This window comes from Cnephaeus nilssonii, assembly GCF_951640355.1.
Source record: "Cnephaeus nilssonii genome assembly, chromosome: 7".
NCBI classification, from domain to species: Eukaryota; Metazoa; Chordata; class Mammalia; order Chiroptera; family Vespertilionidae; genus Cnephaeus; species Cnephaeus nilssonii.
This window is the reverse complement of record NC_137078.1, coordinates 23801253-23824332: the sequence shown is the minus strand read 5'-3', so window position 1 is coordinate 23824332 and position 23080 is coordinate 23801253. Positions and strand designations below refer to the sequence as shown.

The following is a 23080-nucleotide window of genomic DNA, read 5'->3' as shown; positions in this document are numbered from 1 at the left end:
GACTGCTGGCCCACCACCTTAGAGTGGAAGGCCCAGTCCTGCTCCAATTTAAAATGAGTTAAAGAGGGTCACCTGGGTGAGGTACAGGGCCTGAGAGAGAAGGGGCTGCTTTGGCGTCGGCTGCGCTGCGGGCCTCACCATGCGTGACCTCCTGCCCCCCTGAGCTCTGCAGTCTCCTGAACCCAGCAGCCATCTATGCCAACAATGAGATCCGCCTGCATGATGTCGAGGCCTATGGCTTCAACTATGACTACACGCTGACCCAGTACGCAGACTCACTGCATCCCGAGGTCTTCAGTGCCGCCTGGGACATCCTGATTGAGCACTACAAGTACCCAGAGGGCATTCGGAAGTGCGACTACAATCCCAGTTTTGCTATCCGTGGCCTCCACTATGACATTCAGAAGAGCCTTTTGATGAAGATTGATGCCTTCCATTATGTGCAACTGGGAACGGCCTAGAGGGGCCTGCAACCTGTGCCAGATGAGGAGTGATCAACCTGTGAGGGAACCCAGCACATCCCACCCTACCAGATGAGCGACTTCTATGGCAAGGGTCTCTCCATCAAGCAGTTCATGGACATCCTCTCGCTGCCAGAGATGGCACTGCTCTCCTGCGTGGTGGACCACTTCTTGGGCCATGGCCTGGAGTCTGACCAAGCGCACCTCTACAAGGATGTAACGGATGCCATTCGAGATGTGCACGTGAAGGGCCTCAGGTACTCGTGGATTGAACGGGACATGGAGAAGTACATCCTGAGAGGGGATGAGACGTTCACCGTCCTGAGCCGCCTGGTGGACCAGGGAAACAGTTGTTCCTCATCACCAACAGCCCTTTCAGTTTCGTGGACAAGGGGATACAGCACATGGTGGGTCCCGACTGGTGCCAGCTGTTTGATGTGGTCATCATCCAGGCGGACAGGCCCAGCTTCTTCACCGACCCACGCAAGCCTTTCAGAAAACTTGATGAGAAGGGCTCGCTCCAGTGGGACCGCATCACTAACTTGGAAAAGGTCAGGATCTATCGGCAGGGAAATGTGTTTGACTTCCTGCGTCCCACAGAATGGCGCGGGTCCTGTGTGCTCTGCCTCGGAGACCGCCTCTTCAGGGACCTGGAGGACCTCATGCTGCGCACGGCTGGCGCACAGGTGCCGTCATCCCTGAGCTGGAGCTTGAAATCCGCATCATCTACACGGAGCGGTACAGGCATTCGCTGACGTGGCAGCAGGCGCTCCCGGGGCTGCTGGAACGCATGCAGACCTACCAGGATGCCGAGTCATGGCAGGTGCTGGCTTTCTGGATGAAGGAGCGGCAGGAGTTGAGGTGTATCACCAAGGCCCTGTTCAGTGCTCAGTTTGGGAGCATCTTCCGCACCTTTCACAACCCCACCTACTTCTCAGGGCACCTCATGCACTTCTCTGACCTGTACATGGCCTCCCTCAGCTGCCTGCTCAACTACCTTGTAGACTTCACCTTGTACACGCGCCATCTGCCCCCGCAGCAGGAGGCGCCACTCCTGGGTGGACCAGCTCTGTACAGGCTGCCTAAAGACACCCTTCCTCAGTGACTTGGCCCACATCCGCTGAGGACACCTTTATTGTCCAGAACAGGCCCCAGCCCCTCCTGCCCCGCCCACTCTGGGCAGCGTCTGTCCAGACAGGGAATAAAGTGATCTCGTTCCCAAAAAACAAAAAACAAAAACAGTAGGACTTACAATTGAGAAACATGAGAGAACGGAACTGAAGCAGAAGTCTTGAGAAGAATGAAAGTTTCCAAGTTACATAAGTATATCTCTAGAAAATCTTAATTCAATTCAAACAGCATCGTCTTTCATGAAAATCCCTTTGATGCTTTCTACATTGATCTTTGTTTTGGAGCTGCTTATTCTGTAATTGTCTTTTAACAGGTTAGTTGGCCTTTGTGTGAAGTGTTTGAAGCATCCCGAATCTGCTTCAGGGATGTCTGTTCCTTGCATGCGGGGCGTGGGACAGGTGGGCTGGGCTGAAGGGAGACAGAGGGAAAGCCGTCCTCTTCAGTCCTCTTCTCTCTGCTCTTGGGAGCGCACTCTGAATTCCTTGCAGATTTATTAAGGGCACTGAGAGGTGACTAGCTCTGAAGTGTCTGGTTCCTGGTAATGTTTCATATTTTCTTTTTAAGAATCTGCTGTTTTAAATAGTGCTGGTATTAACATTAGCTGTCAGCTATTGGTCAGTGCCGTATGTCTGGCGATTCATATGTGTTACCTCATGTAATTCTGCCAACAACCTTATGAAATAGGTCTTTTTACCTTTCTTCTACTGAGGAGGAAGTGGAGACACAGAGAGATTAAGTTAATTCTAGCTAGTAATAGGTGTCCTGGCCTGGGTTTCTCTGGAAGCAGAGCCCGAGATGAGGATTTTGCTGCCGGAAGTTTGTTTGGGAGGTGATCCCAGGAAGCAGGAGTGAGAGAGCAGAGAGAGCAAGCAAGGAAGAAAAGTTAGTAAAGGGATGGATTATTCAAATTGCTGCCACAGTCAAGGGTCTGCAGCTCCACCAGGACCTGTGAGTCGTGTTCAGATGACTTCTAGAGTCATCCACCCAAAGGATGGGAGACTGAGCTGTGGTACACGGACTTCTGTCAGCCTTCGGATGAAAGCCACCTTCATTCCCCAGAACGTGTTATGCTAGCTTGTCCATTCCTGGATTCGGAGAATACTCCACCCAGAAAGTCACAGAGGCTCACAGGCATGGCCTTGCGGTGGGGCCTATGGGCATATGAAGGAGATCCCACAGAGCTGCCTTCCAGAGTTGCAGCTGAAATCAGAGGTAGGCTGAGGGAGGGCTGTGGTGTGAGGCACAGAAGCACCTGCTAAAAGGGATAAGACCCCAGCCCAACTGACTGATTTAGAACCTGTGATCTTTTCAGGTTACATCTCCCTGTAAACAAAGATGTGAGGTACATGTGTAAGTTAGGGTGATGTGGAAATATAGAATGCACATCATCAGTATTAAACATAGAACTAGGGGCCCAGTGCACAAATTCGTGCACCTTGAAAGGAACTGTGGGCTGCGAGGCTGCAGTGGGCACAGTGGCGGGTCTTGGCCCATCCTCCGCCTCCTGACCGGCCCCTCCCTCCACAGCCCCCAGTCTCCAGTCTGCCAGCAGCCCTGCTCACACCCACTGACGGTGCAGAGCAATTGGGGCTGGCGCCAGCAGTGGGTGCGAGCGGCAGCTCTGGCGCTGGCTACGGGTGCGAGCAGGGCCAGCGCTGGCAGTGGGTGTGAGTGGTGGTGCCAGCAGCAGGTGCAAGCGGGGCTGGCGCCAGCAGCAGGTGCAAGTGCCAGGTGGGACCACCGTTTGTGGGAGCAAAGAATTTTCAATAACCACCAGAGGCTCACCCCAATGACAGCAACCAGCACCCCACCTTGGTCTGGCGCCCCACTCACCTGCTCCACCATCCCGCCGTGGCCGACACCCACCATGTTTTGCACATGCCCCCTGATGGTCAGCACATATCATAGCAACCGGTGTTCAGTTGTTCCGGTTGTTCCACCGTTCGGTCTATTTGCATATTAGCCTTTTATTATATAGGATTATATATCCTTGGGAAGATTTGCTTTCCTGTTTGTGTTGCTTTGGTTAATGATAAATTTGTATTTCTTGCATATATGCAGATTACAATGGAAGAATGCCCAGAATATTCTAAGTATTGGATACTGTAACCAGTTTGGAATAAAAATATACTCCATTATCGAGTTTTTAAGATACATCATGCCTACAGGATTTTATAAAACTCAGAGTTGTGAATTGTGATGTTGAGTGTTTGTGGGTGTAGGGCAATGACTAAGGCAGCCATATGGAGCTAGTAGATCATTGTACATATTGCTATGGTGTGTTTTTTGTTGTTTAAAAAAATTTCTTGATAGCATCCTAGAGTTTTTCATTGAGATATAATCGATAAATAGCATTGTGTAAGTTTAAGGTGTACAACATGTTGATTTGTTGTATTTATATATTGCAATATAAATACCACTGTAGAGTTAGCAACACCTCCATCACTTCACATAATTATCCTAAATAATAAAAGGCTAATATGCAAATTGACTGAATGGCTGAACAACTGGTCACTATGATGCGCACTGACCACCAGGCAGCAGACATTCAATGCAGAGCTGCCCCCTGGTGGTCAGGGTGCTCCCACAGGGGGAGCACTGCTCAACCAGAAGCCAGGCTCAAGGCTGGCAAGCGCATCGGCGGTGGCAGGAGCCTCTTCTGCCTCCGTGGCAGCGCTAAAGATATCTGACTGCTGGCTTAGGCCCGCTCCCCACCATCAGTCGGACATCCCCCGAGGGCTCCTGGACTGGGAGAGGGCCAGGCTGAGCTGAGGGACCCTCCCGAATGCATGAATTTCCTGCACCGGGCCTCGTCTTTTATAACACAATATTGTTGACCATCATCACAGTGCTGCACATTAGGTCTCCAGGACTTACTCATCTTCTAACTGCAAATCTGTACCTTTTGACCAACATCTCCCCCATCCTCCACCACCCAGCCCCTGGTAACCACCAGTCTACTCTGTTTCTAAGAGTAGATTTTTTAGATTCCACATAGAAGTGATATCATACAATATTTGTCTTTGTCTGACTTATCTCAGTAAAGTGCCCTCAAGACCCATCCATGTTGTCTCAGATGGTAGGATTTCCTTCTTCTTCATGCCGACTGATACTACGTTTTTTATAAATACATCTTCATTATCCATTCATCCAGTGACACTCAGGCTCTCTCTGTGTCTTGGCTATTGTGAATAATGCAGTCAACATGGGGGTACAGATATCTTTTAAATATCCCCTTTTTATTTCCTTTGGCTAAATACCCAGAAGTGGGGTGGCTGGATCATATAGTAGATCTATTTTTAATTTTTTGAGGAACCTTCATATTGTTTTCCATAGTGGCTGCACCAATTTACAGTACCACCAAGAATGTACAAACGTTCCCTTTTCTCCACATCCTTGCCAACTTATTTCTTGTCTTTTTTGATAACCATTCTAACAGGTGTGAGGCGGTATCTCATTATGGTTTTGATTTGCATGTCCCTGATGATTAGTGATGTTGAGCATCTTATCTTGTACCCGTTGGCCATTTGTATGTCTTCTTTGGAAAAATGTCTATTCAGATCCTCTATGTATTTTAATTACATTTTGTTTTTGTTTTTTGGTTTTTGCGTTGTATGAGTTCTAATATCCCAAAGTTGTTGACACTCCCCAGAGATGAACCTGAAGGGAGAGTGTCTTGGGTGAAATTATTTTACTGTGTTATGGGCCCCAGGACAGTAAGGTAGCTGAAATTTTGTTCTCCTGCCAAACTCATCCAAGCACGGTGTCTGCACAGTGTAGGTGTTGCACAGTATTTGTTTAAGGTAAAGAACTCAAGTTGTTTCTCTTCCATTCTCCAGCTAGTCAGATTTGGGCAGGGCTGGAATTCATGTAGACAGCTCATTTGGAGTACCCTATACTGCTGCAGAATGAATCACTATAACCACAGCTTGAAACAGCAAAATTAGCTCATAGTCTGTAGGTCAGAAGTCAGGGTCTGGTGTGACGACCAGGTTCTCTGCTCAGGGTCTCCCAGGCTGAAACGGGTGCCAGCCAGGCTGAGATCTGTTTTCTTACTTCCTCAGCCCTGCCTTGAAGGATCACTGCTCATTTTAATTATACAATTCTTTCACATTATTTCACTTAAGTTCCACATTCATATTGGATTCATAATATTTCTGTCCTAAATTTTCAGATGAGTACTGTAAGGTTCAGAAAGATTAACCTACTAGCCAGATTGCACAGTTAATAAACAGCAAAGCCTTTTCTACTAGACCACAATGGCTATATTGTTGCTCTTTAAGAAACATTGAGTCCTTCCTATGTGCCCGGCTCTGAGCGAGGTGATAAGTTATTAAAATGAATAACATGGTCACAGTTCTCCAGGAAGTCCAAGTCTTTACCGGTTGTACTGTGATGCATGTCAGCTACAGAAGTTTGCTCACAGTGTTACAGAAACCTCAGGATGGAGCACAAATTCTACCTGAGTTGAGGGATTAACTGAGAAGTCAGTCTTGAAAGACGAACATGTCTTCTGGGAAGAGTGGGAGATGTGGGTGGGAAGGTCATTCCAGGCGGAGGAACAGCATGAGCAAAGGTGGCAGGAACAGTGCAGCCGATTCGGAGGGAGGAGTGGTTGTTACAGTCAGGGCACCCTCCAGAGTTTGACACGATCAGCTTAGAGGGTAGATGTGAGTAGGTATTTATCCCCACTTCCTATCTCAGTTTCTTTTCAAACCTGACCCAAGTTATTGTTTCCTTAGCGGAACTAGAGGCCGAGCACACCCAGAAGGCCCTGGAAATGGAACACACCCAGCACATGAAGCTGAAGGAGCGGCAGCGGTTTTTTGAGGAAGCCTTCCAGCAGGACGTGGAGCAGTACCTTTCCACAGGCCGCCTGCAGACGGAGAGGCGAGGCAAGTGGCGGCTTCCCGAGGGTGTGGAGGTGGTGCCATGTGTACCCCCGAGGGGTGTGGTGTAAAGTCCCCCAAAATCACAGTGGATGCATCATATTTGGCTTGCCATTGTTTTCGCCTCTCTATAGTTCTGGGCTTTAGTTGAAGATATTTAGAAAACATAAAATATGTCAATGAAAAAAAGAGAAAAGAAGCATTACCCATAATTATACAGCACAGAATAATCCCTAGTACTTGTTTAAGATGGTTCTTTCCAGTCTCCGTGTGTGAGTCTATATAATTGGTATCAAACTGTACACATATCTGGCTTTATACTTTTTCTTAATACTGTGTGGGATCTTTCCCCTGATATTAAAACTTCTTTGAAAGATGTTTTAAAGCCTGTATCTTCATTGTCAGGGTGAATCTAGTTGAACTTCTATAACTGTGCTATGATCAACATCTAGATGCATGAATGTTAGGCTGCATCTCATAGCTCCCAAGAGCAAACTAAGTAGCAGAGAAATACTATTAAGCTACCGGCTCCTCTATCAGCCCCTCCTTCCCAAGACCTGGGAGTGGTGGGGGCAGCAGGAAGCACTGGGCAGGTGGGCGAGAGGGCAGGAGCAGCCTCCCAGCCCCAGACAGTGTGGAGAAGTGCCCAGAGCTTCCCTGACTACCTGCCTTTCTGTCCTCCTGGGCATCTCACCTCTGGAAACCCCTCTCCTTCCCAGATATCTCTGTGCTTGGCTCTCTTACACTTCCCTGGGGTGCCTGGCTGTGGATGTTGTTCTCTATACAGACCCTCACCACAGCCCCCAGTTTATCTCTGTTACCCTTACTCTGTTCCTGGTCAGTCAGCTCTGTGTCCACCCCAGGAGAGGTTAAAGAAATCAAAGAACCAGGAAAGAAAATAATGTAGGAAAAACAAAAGAACGGTAATATGTGAATGGTCAGAATGCACTGAAGACTGCATTATGTAGACAATGCTTTTTTATTTTTAAAAAATAAATCTTTATTGTTGAAAGTATTATATATGTTCCCTTTTTCCCTCATTGACTCTTTCCAGCCCTCCCCTCCCCTATCCCAGGTCTTCAGCTCCCTATTGTCCATGTCCATGGGTTATGCATATATACATACAAGGTCTTTGGTTGATTACCTCCCACCCACCCACCTCCCCCACCTTCCCTCTGAGGTTCCACACTCTGTTCCATGTTTCCATGTCTCTGGATCCACTCTGTTCATCTGTTTATTTTGTTACTTAAATTCCACATATGAGTGCGATCATGTGATACTTACCTTTCTCTGACTGACGTATTTCACTTAGCATGATACTCTCCAGGTCCCTCCATGCTGTCTCGAAGGGTGAGAGATTCTTCTTTTTTACTGCTGCATAGTATTCCTTGGTGCATATGTACCACAGCTTTTTTATCCACTCATCTACTGATGGGCATCTGGGCTGTTTCCAGATCTTAGCTATTATAAATTGTGCTGATACAAGCATAGGGGTGCATACATTCTTTCTGATTGGTGTTCTGGGTTTCTTAGGATATATTACTATAAGTTGGATCACTGGATCAAATGGCAGTCCATATGTAATTTTTTTAGGAAAGTCCATATTGTTTTCCGTAATGGTTGCAAAAGTCTGCATTCCCACCAGCAGTGTTCTAGGGTTCCCTTTTCTCCACATTCTCACCAGCACTTGTCATTTGTAAATTTATTGATGGTAGCCATTCTGACAGGTGTGAGGTGATACCTCGTCATTTTAATTTGCATCTCTCGGATGATCAGTGACTTTGAGCATTTTTTCATGTCTCTCCAATCTGTATATCCTCTTTGGAGAAGTGTCTATTTAGGTCCTTTGCCCATTTTTTAATTGGATTGTCTTCCTTTTGTTAAGTTGTATAAGTTTCTTATATATTTTGGATATTAACCCTTTATCTGATATATCATTGCCAAATATGTTCTCCCATACAGTGGTCTCCCTTTTCAGTTTGTTGATGGTTTCTTTTGCTGTGCAGAAGCTATTTATTATGATGTAGTATATTTGTTTATTTTCTCCTTAGTTTCCTTTGCCCTAGGAGATGTATCTGTAAACATATTGCTACGAGAGATGTCTGAGATTTTGCTGCCTATGGATTCTTTTAGGATTTTTATTGTTTCACGACTTACATTTAAGCCTTTTATTGAGTTTACCCTTGTGTATGGTGTAAGTTGGTGGTCTAGTTTCTTTTCTTTTTCTTCTTCTTTTTTTTTTGCATGTATCTGTCCAATTTTCCCAACACCATTTATTGAAGATAAATGTCTTGACTCCATTGTATGCTCTTGCCTCCTTTGTCAAATAGCAGTTGAGCGTAATGGCTTGGATCAATTTCTGGGGGGTCTGTTCTGTTCCATTGGTCTATACGTCTGTTTTGTGCCTAGTACCAGGCTGTTTTGATTACAGTGGCTGTATAGTATAACTTGAATTCTGGTATTGTGATTCCTCCAACTTTGTTTTTCTTAAGATTGCTGCAGCTCTTTGAGGTTTGTTTTTATTCCATATAAATTTTTGGAGTATTTGTTCTAGCTCTGTGAAGTATGTTGTTGGTATTTTAATAGGGATTACATTGAATCTGTAGATGGCATTGGGTAGTATGGACATTTTAATGATGTTGATTCTACCAATCCATGAACATGCCATATTTTTCCACTTGTTGATATCTTCTTCTGTCTCTTTTTTCAACATCCCGTAGTTTTCCAAGAACAGGTCTTTTGCCTCCTTGGTTAAGTTTATTTCTAAGTATCATTTTGTTGTTGTTGCAATGATAAATGGGATTGTTTAGTTTCTTTTTCTGAGAATTCATTATTGGTATATAAAAAGCCATTGATTTTTGGGTGTTGATTTTATATCCTGCTACATTGCCAAATTCATTTATTAACTCTAGTAGTATTTTGGTCGGGTCTTTAGGGTTTTCTATGTACAATATCACGTCATCTGTGAATAATGAGAGTTTTACTTCTTCTTTGTCAATTTGGATGCTTTTATTTCTTCTCCTTGTCTGATCATTGTGGCTAGGACTTCTAGTACTATGTTGAATAAGAGTGGTGAAAGCAGACATCCCTGTCTTGTTCCTGTTCTTAGTGGAAATGGTTTTAGTTTTTGCCCCCATTGGGTACGATGTTCACTATAGATTGTCATATATGGCCTGTTTGGGTTTGTGACTCTGTATTAGGTAATCTACTACACCTCTCAATCTCTAGTGCAGGATGGTGTCAAAAGCTGTGTCTGACTAATTAGATCAGGCAAAGACTCAAAGCCTCCAGAAACCACAAGACTGATAGGATTCCTCTTGATCTGCCCTCAGGCAATCATCCACAGGTGTGGTAAGAGTTTTCTTCAACAGTAATTGTTTCTGCCTGGAGGCTAATTATTATTCTTAGTCTCATAAGGGGCAAGGAGTTTTCCAATAGGGTGGGTCAGCTGTCTTCCCCCCAGGCAATGCTGCCTGTGTAGCAATTGTCTGCATGAGAAAGATGACATCTGCAGCATGAGGGAATGGCTCAGCACAGGAAACCAGGGTGTCTGCCTTCTGAGCTCTTAACCCAGAGTCCTTGGTCCTGGCTTCTGCTCACCGAGCTCCAGTCCACTCTGCTGTTCCTCTTTTGGAGCACAAGACGGGTGGCTCCACAGGGGATTTTATGCATTGGCCCTTTAAGAGAGTGCCTGAATTTCTAACCATCTCTCCCTGGCAGACAGCAACCCCGCTGCTTTTCACAGCCAGATATTACGTGGGTATCTTCTCGGTTTTGGTGTTCTCTGCTGAGGGGCCCAGCTGGGAAATTAGACCCCAGAGTTCTCAGTGGCAACCTCCCACAGCTGAGATATCCCTTCAGAACTTCAGCTGCTGCTTGTGGGGGCCCAGCCAGCCCTTTCATGCCTCCCTGCCCCTCCTACCAGTCTCTATGGGGTCTCCACTTTCAGTCCTTGGTTATCAGGGTTCGCTCCAGTGAGTCTTCTGTTGATTATTCAGGAAGTTTTTCTGTATTTTAGTTATAATTCCAGTTTGGACCTGAGAGCATATCCGTGCAGCATCCAGTTACTCCACTGCCATTTTAATCTCTGACAATGCTTTTTAAACTCACAGTATGGATTTGAAGTTTAACCTCTTTATCTCAGTCAGCTCTCCCTCTCTGTACTCCACTGACCTAGAGTCTTCATCTAGGAAAGTCAGCCTGTTTCCTCAGAGTATGTGCAGTGTTCAGCTTCCTTAGTGTTTGTTGCTTTGCTCCACAGATTTGTGCCATCATGGGCAGGAGCTGAGAAGGACAGTCTTAGTCCATTCAGGCTGCCATAACAAAATACCACAGACTGTGTGTGGCCGAAACAACAGAAATTTATTTCTCACAGTTCTGGAGGCTGGAAGTCCTAGACCAAGGTCCTGGCTTATTTGGTTTCCTGCCAGGGTTATTTTCCTGGCTTACTAATATATCTCATTCTGCTCACATGATGGAGAGAGAGCATCTCTCTGGTGTCTCTTCTTAGGAGGGTACTAATCCCATTCTGAGGGCACCACCCTATGAACTCATCTAAACCTAATCGTGTCCCAAAGGCCCTACCTCCAAATACCATCACAAGGAGGGTTAGGGCTTAAACATACAAATTGAGGGGAGCACAAACATTCAGCCCATTCAGATACAGACACCCTGACAAATTTGACCTACAAATTTGAGCACAATGAGACATTACATTGAGAGCAGGTGGGACCATGAAGAGAACAGGAATAGAAATTCTTATGCTAAACACTTTCATGCTACCCTCATTCAGTTTAGTGCAGCAGACGTTTCCTGAGCACCTGCTAACTGTTCAGCACACTCCTAGGCCCAGAGGAGGCAAAGAGAAAATAGAAGTGTCTCTTAAGAAGCTCCTATTCTCAGGGAGACCCATGAACACCCCAGTGGGTTGAGAGAAGCATGACAGGTTCAGAGTCCGTTTCTGTTTGGCAGATGGGCTGGTTGTGATGCAGGGCCCCGGGACCAGCGCAGTGGTGCTAGGCAGGAATGTGCTCATCACCACATGCTGAGCAGGCAGCAGTTAAACATTAAGGAAGTGAATTGGTTTTTGGTTTTGAGCTCTTAAAACAATAATTTTCATCAAGTTTCAAAAAAGTTTTGGGCTCATTTTTTTTTTTAAGGTAAAAAAAATGGAGTCAGGCATATGTTGCCAATATGTGTGGTTTTGAAAGAAAGAAGAAAATGAGGATGTGGGTGTTTTAGCTTTCTGCTTCAGCTAGAGTTGAAGACATTCACAAATGACAAGCAGTATGTCCATGTCCCTACAGCCTATTCAGAGCCATCCCTGAGACGCCCAGCCTGGCGAGTCACATGTTCCTTTCTTACCTTGTGTTCATCTCCAGGGATGACGTTTAATTTAGAGGAATCAATCAAAATAAAAAATCACGTCCAACTAGCATGGCTCAGTGGTTGAGTGTTGCCTATGAACCAGGAGGTCACGGTTCAACTCTAGTCAGGGCACATGTCCAGGATCCCTGATGTGGGGTGTGCAGGAGGCAATCAATCAGTGATTCTCTCCCATCATTGATGTTTCTATCTTTCTCTCCCTCTCCCTTCCTCTCTGAAATATATATATATATTTTTTTTTAATCACATGATATTTTGGACTCATTCCACTAAATCAGAAGTAGCAAGTCTGAATCTTTCTCACTTTCTAAAGCATCATCTTTTAATTAAGACAAAGGCATGGGAAGTTTTATCCAGAAAAGGACCAGAGTAAAGGGTGAAGGGGTATCTGTGAGCACTGGATCGGTGGTGAGGCTGGAGGACCCAGAGCAGGGAATCTCGTGTGCTGGAAGGGGAGTGAAGGCAGTGCCAGCATGCTGAGAAGCAGAGGGGACCTGGACCTGCACATGCCCAGCAGATCAACATACCAGTAAACAAAATTAGGTCCTTTGTAAGACCCTGATCCAGCTTTTGTCTTCCACCTGACTTGACTCCCATTTTCTTGGGAAAGCATTTATTTCTTTCATTTTATTGCCGAGTGCCAGGGTATTGACAGTGCAGTTAGTGATAAAAAGATCACCGTGGAGATGCCCTATTCTGTACCCGTGTATCCCCACAATTAGTCCTCAGGATCCTGTGCATCTCTGCTGAGCTGGCAATGCAGCAAAGTCCAACCTCTGGAGCCAGGGGTGTCCCCTGTACCCTCCGACACTGACTCAGCCCTCAGGTGTTCCAGAGTGGACCCAGTGCTGCGGAAAGAAGAGGTGATGTTAGGGCTGGTGGTAAAAGTAACAGTTAGAAAAGATAGAATAGATATACACCTATCCTGAAATTCAGTGTCCCCCCCAAGATACAATCCAGAATGCAAAAATATCTCAAACACAATTGCTAGTTTATGATTTTAACTTTGTATGATTATCTTGTCACGATGGTTTTATTTAGAACTTTGAAACTTACTGTGATCCATCATTGGTTTTCTTTTTTAATCCTCACCTGAGGATATTTTTTCCATTGATTTTTAAAGAATGAGAGGGAGGGAGGAAGGGAAGGAGGGAGGAGCTGGAGGGGAGGGAAGTGGGGAGAGCGAGCGCAAAACATTGATTGGTTCCCTGCTGCACAGGCTTTGACCAGGGCCAGGGATCGAACCGTCAACCCTTAGGTTTCCAGGTCAATGCTCTAACCATGGAGCATACCCGCCAGGGCTGGTTTTCATTTTAACTAGGAATTTTAAATATTCAAAAAAGAACAGAAAATAATGTAACATACCTGTTTCCAGGTTTAGCATGTTAATATTTTACCATATTTGCTTCAGATATTAAAAGAATGTTAAGAACTAGTCCAGATGTATAAAATGGTTTGTTAGAAGGATATAAGTATATATTTAATATAACTCCAAGTTGTAAGAACATCCTACTAAGTTTTTAAATTTCCATTTTATATTTGGCTCTTAAGTCCACACCACTTGATTTTTGTTTATGTCATGGGCTACAGGTCCAATTTTAATTTTTTCCCAAAGCAGTAACTATTTGAGCATTTTCTCCACTGCTTCACATGGTCAATTTCCATGCAGTGTGAGTCTCTCCTAGGCTCTCTTTTCTGTTCTATTCTTCTATTTGTTAGCCTCAAGCCAAAACCATACTACCTTAATTATAATGATTTAAGCAGTGGTTCTCAACTGAGAGCAGTTTTGTTCCATGGAGGTCATTTGGCAAGGTCTGGCAACAGTTTTGCTTGCTGTGATTGGGGTAGGCATGTGCTATTAGCATCTAGTAGGTAGAGGCCAGGGATGCTGCTAAAACATCCTACAAGATACAGGGCAGCCCCACAACAGACAATTATCTGGTCCAAAGTGCCAGTAGTGCTCGGTGCAGGACCCTGTTTTACAGGAAGTCTTGATATATGTGGTGGAGCGATTCCTGCTTGCCCCTACACACACTTTATAACATTCTTTTTTCTTCAGAGTTGCCTTCGCTATTTCTATATGAATTTGTCCCTCCGTATGAATTTTAAAGTCAGATTTCCAAGTTCTATGAAAACCCTGTCCAGAGCTTGATTGGAATTGCATTGTTTCTGCACCAAGTGAGAACTGGTGGCTAAGTGGGATTGGGATTTTCTGTGGTGCACACAGTGATCTCATCATTTATTTCCTGAGTGGTGGAGAGAATTGCCTCTGACCCTGTCTGGGACCAGTGATTTCTCTGTGAGGATTACCTGTTCCTTTTCTCTGACCAGTAATAGTGACTTCCTATATCTTGTTAATTTTAGCAAATTTTTTATGGATTTTGCCCAGCTTGTCCTTAGTTTTCAAATATACTAGCATAATGTCCATAGTTCTTAGTGTTTACCATATTTGGGGTTAGGTTTGCTTTTGCATTCCTCAGATTGTTAATTTGGGACTTTTATTGCTTTTTTATGAATCTTAAATTTTTCATTTTTAAGTGTTTTCAACTAAGAGTCAACTTTTCATTTTATTCTTCTTCCTTTCCACTATGTCTTTATTTCATTCATTTCTTCTCTGTAGTGCTGGGCATTTCTGGGATTTTTAAATTTGATTTTGTTTGGTCTAATTTAAGTTGAATGTTTAGACTCAATTTTTAGACTTATTAAGATATTCAGAGCTATGAATTTTTCACTAGGGTACCACTTTAATATTATTCTACAGTTTTGATAAGTAATAGTTTCTGGGTATTTATAATTTTCCTGTAAGATTTCTTATTTGACTTATGGACTGTTTTTCTAGTTACTTTTTATTACTGATTTCTAATTAAATTTCAACTGTGGTTAGAGAATGGGTTTTTGATATATACATATTTTTTATTCAGGACTTACTTTAAGGCCCATTACAGAGAACTTTTCTAGATGTTCCATGTGCACTTGAGAACAAAATTCTAAATGATAGGCATGGTTTCTTTATGGGTTCCATTTAATCAAGTGGATTGCTTAATTATCAATTTTCAAAGAGGTATATTTAACCCTCCTATACCCCACCCCATGACTATGGATGTTACACTTTGTCCTTCTAGCCATTTTTATAGTCACACAGAAATTTTGAAATATCTACCTGGAAAAGTAAACCTTTAAAAAATCAGTGAGTATAACTCCTTAGCCCAATATTGCTTTTGTTTCCTCTTATATCTATTTTGTTTGATATTAATGTAGTTATACCAGCTTTCTTCTTAAAGTTGTTTGCCCACTTTCCACTTTAAAAAATGTTACTGTTTGTGTGTCTATGTTTTAGGAGTGTCTCTTATAAACAGAATGTAGCTAGATTTTATCACTTTACTAGTAATTCAGTTTTATAATCTGTTAACTGGCAAATTTGGTTCATTTACATTTATTGTGATTACTAACATACCTGACTTCATTACTACCTTATGTGGCACTTTCTATGATTTTTAGTCCACTTTTTTTTCTCTCCTTTGTTTTAAAAATATACTCTTGCCCTCCTTAAGAGGGCAGCACAGACAGAAAAGGAGCCTCTGCCCCTTTCAAAACTCAAGTCAAAGCAAGGCCAAAAGCCAGAATGCCACGCTGGTGGCCTCCACAGCCACACAAAACCTGCACGTCACTGATTTTCTAGCAGCCCACCACCCACAGAACAAGTCTGACCACTGTGCCATCCAGTTCGCCCTGACCAGTCAGCCTGGAAGCTCCAGGAGAACACTGCACCGGTGTCCCTTGGATCCATCGGGCTGCGGATGTGAAGCAGCTCTGTGACAAGGTCCATGCCCTGGTCAGGTCTGATGCAGAGAAGGCGGACTTCTGACTACGTTGCTTTGGATATTGCCACTTCAGGGGGATCGTCTAAACTATAAAAAACTTTCCCCCAGCTAAAAGTAGAAATGACATACTATTTACCCTTTCTTTTAGTGCTGAACTTTGATTTTGTGGTGACTAAACACAGATTCTCCCCTTCATACCAAATACAACAAGGGTCTTACATTGCTTCATCTCTCATCGCAGCCTTCCCCTCCTACCAAAATTGCTCAGTCCTTTAATTCTGCCAGAGTAAATCCCCCAATTGGACACTACTATGAGTTTATTCAAGGTTTTGTATTATTAACTTACAAACGAGACTTTCCGCTGTTGAACATTTCTTGCAGCTCAGACCTTCCTTCTGGGATTCACCACCATCTTCCTGAGAGCAGGCTCATGGCCAGGGTTCCTGACAGTGCTTGCCATCTTATACTTGATCTTAAGTGCAGGTTAATGATACGGAATTTTAGCGGTGGCATTGACCTTACCTCTCTCTTCATCTGCCCTTCCTCTTCTGTTCTGTCAGTTTCCCTACAATTGATGTAGGTCAGGATTTCTTTTATCTGTCTTGCTTGGAATATATTTTGGTTCCTAAATCTGGGACCTCAGATCTTTCAGCAGGCCTGGGAAACAGCCTTTGAATATGGCTGCTCCCCACATTCTCTCATTAGAACTGTGTGAACTTTTCCATTTTCCATCACTTTTAAGCTCTTTCCTAGTTCCCATCTTTTCCTTTGTGTATAATGGGGAATTTATTCAGTCTCCTAGTTTACTAATTTTCTCTTTGGCTCTCATTAATAATCTTCAGTTTAACTTGTGCCCAGAATTTTAAATTTCAGTGATTAGATTTTCCCTATCTGCAAGTTATTTGGCTCTTTCTCAAGTGCCTGCACTAATTTTTCTACCTTGTTCATTTTTTAATATCTTTTATTTGATTAAAAATGCTTAGTTATTTAAAATTATTGGGAAAGAATGCTAATACTGAGCTTATTTCTGACTTATTTCCATGTGTGTGCTGTAAGTTTGGGATTGTATTAAAATGGACTTTGTTTTTCTATGCCTCTGAGATGCAAGGTTAAGGGTGTGTTCATCCAGAAATAACGTGTATGCTCGTCTGCCAGGCACCATCATGCCTGGGGTGACTTAACCAGCTGTATTTTTCTGGACCACAGAGGTGGTTTATATGTCAACTCCAGACTCAGGAGGCATCTCTTACCTGGTACCCAGCTGAGTCAGACTCTTTAAAGTCTTATAGGTTCTTTTTGCTGGTGGGCTGATTTTATTATTTTTTAGTCTGTGTTTTCATTGCAGGGGCTCATGGTTCCATCTCCCCAGCTTGCTAATGCCCTAACATTGCTGCTAAGATTGACGAGTAGAGAAATGTCACAAGGGCAGTAAAACTTCAACTGCAATGATAACAGAGTTTGGGGGCAGAAGCAGAGATGTGTGTGGTGGGGAGCTTGCTAATCACCTCATGCTGCTGCAGGAATGTTCCCCTCCTTCAGATAATGCCCTTCTCCCAGCAGCCAGGAACTGCTGAATGCAGAAGTGGGTCTGTCTGCAGCACCTGCAGACAAAGGGCTGGGGGTGAACAGGAAACCTGCTAGGGAACCAGTGTTAATCTCGGATAGATTTCAAGTATTAAACTGGGATGCAGCATTTACTATATTGCTCCCAATTGTGTTTTTTAAAGTTTGGAGTAGCAGGAGATATTTTATACCTAGAAAATGCAGCGCAGTTAGCCTAATGAATTGAAGTTCGCTTTTTAAAGTATTGTTGAAGATAAAGTGTCAGTCTTCTGGTGCCACTCTATTCCCAGAGCCCATGGGGAGCATGTCGTCCATGGAGGTGAATGTCGACATGCTGGAGCAGATGGACCTGATGGACGTGAGCGACCAGGAGGCCCTGGATGTCTTTTTGAATTCAGGCGGAGAAGATAATGCCATGCTGTCCCCTGTCTTAGGTAGGAGGTGACCAACCTGCATAAAAACCTCACCCCATTATTCCTTCAGAGGGAAGACATCGGGTAACGATGCACAGATCTCTAAGCCGCAGGCAACTGCTTGTTCTCATCCATTTCCACTTGCCTGTGTCTGGTCTCACAATGGTGGGCAAATGAAACAGCTGTTCTGTCACGAATTTCTCAAAGATGTCCAGTGCTCTACCCACACACCGTCCAAGAACAGGGGACTTTCTTAATTCCTGTTTTACCTCCTCCGTCTCAGAATTTGAGTTTTAGTTTTTGTGGTTATTTCAAGGACTGGAATTTGGGGGAAGGTGGGAGATGGCCTGTGACTCACACACCTGGTGCTGGTCTGAGCATGCATTTGTCATCTTTAACTCTTACCCCTTCATTCAGCTGATATTTATTTCATTTTTTGTTGTGGGCAAGGCCAAGGTATGTGTTCAGCATTTGGCTTATATTTTTAAAGACAGGTGCAACCCTGTGGGCACTCGCACTTCATTTTATGCCTTCCCAAACTTTCACATTCATTCAGCAAGTACTTACTGAGGTTACAAGCCTATACATGGGCTCACTTCATTCTAAATTTCCGATCAGACCTTAGGGGGTCTTCTTATACACACATCATTACAGAGCAAGCATCGAGGCTGTCCCACATACACACAAGGGAAAGGCAAAGGGCCGTCCTCCTGCGGCCACCACAGTCCCACTGCCTCTGAGGTCACGCCCTTTAGAGTTATTGCCATTTGTGTTGTTTTCAACTTCTCTGTCCTCCTCTCCCAGCAAATCTGTGAGAACAGAGTTGTCCCCAGGAGGGCAGCCCTATGCTGAGAGGCTGGGACACTGGACGTGGGAAGGAATGCTGGCCCCTTTCCCAGAATCAAGAAGAGATTTTGAAACAGGGACTCCATCATCTGCATATGCTTTGGTTCCTTTAAGAACTTATTGACTCCCCATGAAATTGGAGAAATGCAAAAAAGATTGAGTTTTTCTCTTAGCATTACTTTCTCTGAATGACTACTTGCAGAGACATAGAGTAAATCTAGGTTATCATGGTTACATGGGATGCTCCTCAAAGAAATGCAGTGAGTGCCCCAGGGCCTTCATCACAGTATTTCCCTGGACATGGTGGGGCGGGCTCAGGGTCTTCCTGTCTGTCCCAGGGGCAGAAGGGGCAGGGCGGGCCCCAGGATGCCTCGGTGACCACCCGACGGAGCCTCTTCCAGGGACAGCTCCTGCACTGCCGTGGGAGCCTCCTTTGTAGGCCCAGCTCACCGCAAAACAGACACCTTTCCTAATAGCCTGAGTTCAGACCAGCATCTTCAGTAGCAGTTTTAAATGGTGATACTTTTATCACAGGGTTCTTCCTGTTTTGCAGGGCCTGAATCAAATACTGGTCAGAATGAAATTACTCTCCCGGTTCCACATCTCTCGGAATTACGAGCGCAGCCGCCTTCCTTATCCTCCAGCTGCACGGACCCAGCCGCCCAGGACTCCAGCGAAGGCGGAGAGTCCCCCGTCGTTCAGTCTGATGAGGAGGGAGTTGAGGTGGACACTGCCCTGGCCACTTTACACAGCGACGACAGTGACTCCTAAACCCGGCACCGCCCCTGAGCGCCGCTGAGAAGACCCAGCTGTGCAGAATCCCACTGAAGGCAGGTGGTTGACAGAGGCTCTTGATTGTCACGCAATTGCCAGTAATTCCTGAGAAACTTACTGAAAGGAAAGTAACAATAAAGTGTGAGGACGTTAACGGAGAGAGTACGTGGCAGTCTGCACAGAAAGGCTCCCGAACACATGCACCTTCAGGCTTTAGAGGGCGGAAGGAGCCCGCAGGGCTGGCGGGCTGGGTAACGTGGTCTCCACGTGGCCTCAGCGAGCAAGGCCTTCACAGATAGGAAGCCCTGCTTCCTCCAAAGCCGAGCTGTAGCTAAACTGACCAAAGTGGGCTTTCACCACCAAATCAACAGCTCCGCAACTAACCGTGCTTTAGAGCAGCAGCACCCGGGCCCAAAGGAAACAAACAAATCATGCGCCATTCTTACACCTGACAAGGGGTGGGGTTTTCCTTCCCGCTTTCCTCATAGGCCCCCCCCCCTTGCCCCCAGTGGCCTACCTGCCCAGCTGGCCGGCCTCAGGATGAGGGAAGCCTGGCGCCCAGCCCCACCCCCACCCCCAGGGCGGGGCGGCCTGGCCCTTCAGTGCTGCTCCCAGTGGCCTTGGCTGGGAAACAAGAGGCAAGCAGCAGGCATTTGGTTTTGCTCGGATTCAAAGGGCCAGAAGCAGAGGAAGGTGAGCCGGGTCGGGCTGTGTTGTCTGCCGCTCGGGCTAAGGGAGGATTCTCACCCTCCACCCATTTACCGGAAAAGAAAGCTCATTTCATTCACTCATCTTCCACAAGACAAATGTCCAAAAAACTTTGTTTTTATTATTAAACCTTGTAGTACAAACCTGAAAAGTAAACAAAAAACTGGCAATAAACAACATGAAGTCTTCCCTCCCAAGGGAAGAGTGCAGAGCAGCGCTAATAAATTAAATGTCAAACTGTAAGCCATAGGCAGAAGTTTACTGTCAAAAAGAGGGAAAGTACACAGCAAGGCCATAAAAACCGGACAACCACATTGGAAACACTTGACTCCGTTTATGTAATTGTTAAATATTCCAAAACAGTTCAGTCTCTGCAACAACAACCAACAAAGTGGATCACAGGACGTTCCTGACAGTCCCACTGGCAAGCTCAGTGCAGTATGGGTAGCTACGGGATCGATGAATCCAATTATGAAACAAAGAACAGCTTGTGAAAACAGTTTCCCTTCTTTATTCCACACATACTGTACACACAACTGGAGAAGGGCAACAGCTACTCCATTATTATTTTTGTGTTGTTGTTCAGTGATGTAAGCAGCACTTATAAATGTTACAAGAAAAACCCTGTAAGCATCCAATCCAACCGATGAAGAAACTGAAATGTAAGGCTTTTCTTCATCTTGTCTTCTCACCCCCCCTCCCCACGCCCACTGAGAAAAAGGCTCAAGTATTTAAAACAATTTACAGGCATATGTACAAAAGGATGGGATTCTTTTTTTTTCTTTTTTTTTCTTTTTGTTACAACATGAAGAGAAAAAATAGACAAGATGAGCACAAATGCATTTTCACATTCAAAAAGAACTGCAGACCTCCTAGTGGCTCTAAGTATGATCCTAAACAAAACAAATTTAACAAGAAGATTAATGCTGACTTGTGAGGTGTGAAACAAGCAGTGAGATGAGATGGAATGTTAGAAAGATTGCACATCTATGACAAAGAAGCACTTACGGCTTCAATCACTTTTTTTTCTTTTTCTTCCCTTAAGGATGCTATTGAAGGGTTTTTTGATAAAGTAGCCAACAGCACCAAAAAAATAACAGAATGGATTTCCTAATGAAATCAGGCACAGGTTTCTGCACGTGACCCCTCCGAGACAGGCAGTCTTTCTCTTCTCTCTCTTCTTTCTTAGATGCATAGTGATGTGCTGGTAAGGAGAACCTCGTCACTCAAATCTCCTCATTTTGCCTATGGTCAGGAAACAATGTCCGCCTTCAGCTGCCACAACCGCCCAGAGAAACAAAGTGGGGTTCTCCGATTTAAAAAATTACAAACTCATCTTGCACATGACTGAAGAAAAGACAGCCAAAGTAAAGCCATTTCTTTTCAAGTTTCGTGTGTGTGTGTGTGTGTGTGTGTGTGTGTGTGTGTCTCCTACCCCTTTCCTCTCTAGAAAAATCTCACGACTGAAAGTTTTAAAATTTGTTCTCCAAACTTCACCCTCTTCAAAAATGGGTTAAAAAAATCATTTTTCCCCCAACAGTTACAAAAAAAAAAAAATCAAACAAAAAGGCTTTTGTCAGCACAGGGGCGATACAAATTAATACAGCCCCTCAGGGTTTTAAAACAGTGAATATACGGCAGTTTCAAAAATCTGACTGCAGTATCTAGGTATTCTAAGTACAAAAAAAAAGTTCAACAGTTTAATGCTAAAACAAAATTAGTTCTCTAAAACCAGAAGAAAATCTTCTTTAGAGCTAGTGCAAAGACAGCTTGTATCCTACAGCAAGTACTCCAAACTAGAATATGGTAATTACAAAAAATAGATCTCAGTCGGCCGCGGTGGGCAGCTTCAGGACGAGCTCGCTGCACTCCGGGCGGAGCTGGAGGGTGCCAGCCGGGAGGGCGGCACGTCCACCGTCGCTCTCTTGCGGGGGCCCCGTTTTGGTGTCGGTTTACTGAGACAGTTCTCCAGGCTGCCGTTCTTACCAGAGACCTTGCCACAGATCTGATTGACCAGACTGATGATCTGTTCCTGTTAGGGGTTGGAAGGAAGACAAAGAATTAACAAACCAGGAGTGCTGCCCCCAGAACCACACCAGGACCGTTGAGACAGAGCGGGCAGCATGGCAGAGCGGCCAGTCATCCTCATCAGACCGCATCACACACAGACTTCTGAGCGCTGCCCGAGGAGCGGGCTGCAGGAAAGTCGGGACAGACTTTAGGAATCGCGTCGCGTCTGAGGATGCAGCAGGCTAGAGAACAAGATAGGCCAGGCAGTTCTGAGGACGCACCTAAAACACGCTTTCCGTCTTCGGGAGAAGCCGCTGCACCTCACCTGACAGCCAGCACAGCACAGGCCGAGGGGCCTGTCACAGTCGGCTAACCTGATAGCATCTCCTGGTGGCTGCGAGGTGTGGACAAACTAATGTGCTAAAGCCTGAAACACATCGTCCTATAACTGCACAGTTCGCCATGTAATTGTTTCCTAAAAGCTGTATCCCAGTCTGGGTCTACTCCTGGACCTGAGGTACAGTTCCCTCACCACACAGCGGGACGCACAGCCCTGAGACCAGGAACCTGTGAATGACCCCTGCGGCCTCGGAGTTCAGAGATTAGCCGGCTGCCACCCGGGGCCCCACCTAGGAAGGGGAGGACTCAGCTTGCCGCCTCCACAATGAGCATCTAGGAGAAAAGACCCGTGGGCTCCAGGCCTCGGGTCCTCTCAACGTGCTCCCTGGGTGGTGACACAGGCCTGAAGCTGCCGTTTCACCGGCTGCCCTGACACTCCAGCCTATTTGACCTGGTCTCGCAAATGAACGCAAACACTTGACTAGAAACGTTTCCGTTGTTCCCTCCTCCCTCCCTCTGTGAAGGAGAGATGGCAAACAAAACATGCGTTCTTAAAATTCACTCGAGATAACCATTTATCTGTTGGTATCAAAAATACAGTTGTAACATAACTCATAATCATCCAGTTTTAAAAGAAACCACACAAAAATATCAAAATGTCATGTAGCTCTGACATAACGTTTTATGACACCTGCTGGGCCAGGGATGGAGGGAACCATGTGGCCACAGGGCACACAGGT

The 23080-nt window shown here is 45.0% G+C and overlaps 2 protein-coding genes and 1 pseudogene across 7 annotated transcripts in view; 2 read left to right on the top strand and 1 right to left on the bottom strand.

Annotated features, from left to right (window-relative positions):
- Nucleotides 1-19954, top strand: part of DTNBP1 (dystrobrevin binding protein 1) — a 152199-nt gene extending 132245 nt beyond the window's left edge. Inside the window, exons 8-10 of the mRNA XM_079776853.1 lie at nucleotides 6335-6487; nucleotides 17541-17684; nucleotides 19063-19954. Coding sequence (XP_079632979.1) covers nucleotides 6335-6487; nucleotides 17541-17684; nucleotides 19063-19280 — 515 coding nt within the window. The 3' untranslated portion in view covers nucleotides 19281-19954. The remainder of the gene's footprint in view (nucleotides 1-6334; nucleotides 6488-17540; nucleotides 17685-19062) is intronic.
- Nucleotides 402-6454, top strand: LOC307103002 (5'-nucleotidase domain-containing protein 2-like; annotated as a pseudogene). Its single transcript, XR_013815263.1, has 2 exons — nucleotides 402-1905; nucleotides 6335-6454. The product of XR_013815263.1 is annotated as a 5'-nucleotidase domain-containing protein 2-like (transcript).
- A 275-nt stretch (nucleotides 19955-20229) lies between the features above and the next one.
- JARID2 (jumonji and AT-rich interaction domain containing 2) overlaps nucleotides 20230-23080 on the bottom strand; it is a 290912-nt gene continuing 288061 nt past the window's right edge. For all 5 annotated transcript variants that reach the window (XM_079776852.1, XM_079776851.1, XM_079776850.1 and 2 more), the window contains one exon: nucleotides 20230-22023. In XM_079776852.1, the coding sequence (XP_079632978.1) occupies nucleotides 21841-22023 (183 nt within the window). In that variant the 3' untranslated portion in view covers nucleotides 20230-21840. The remainder of the gene's footprint in view (nucleotides 22024-23080) is intronic.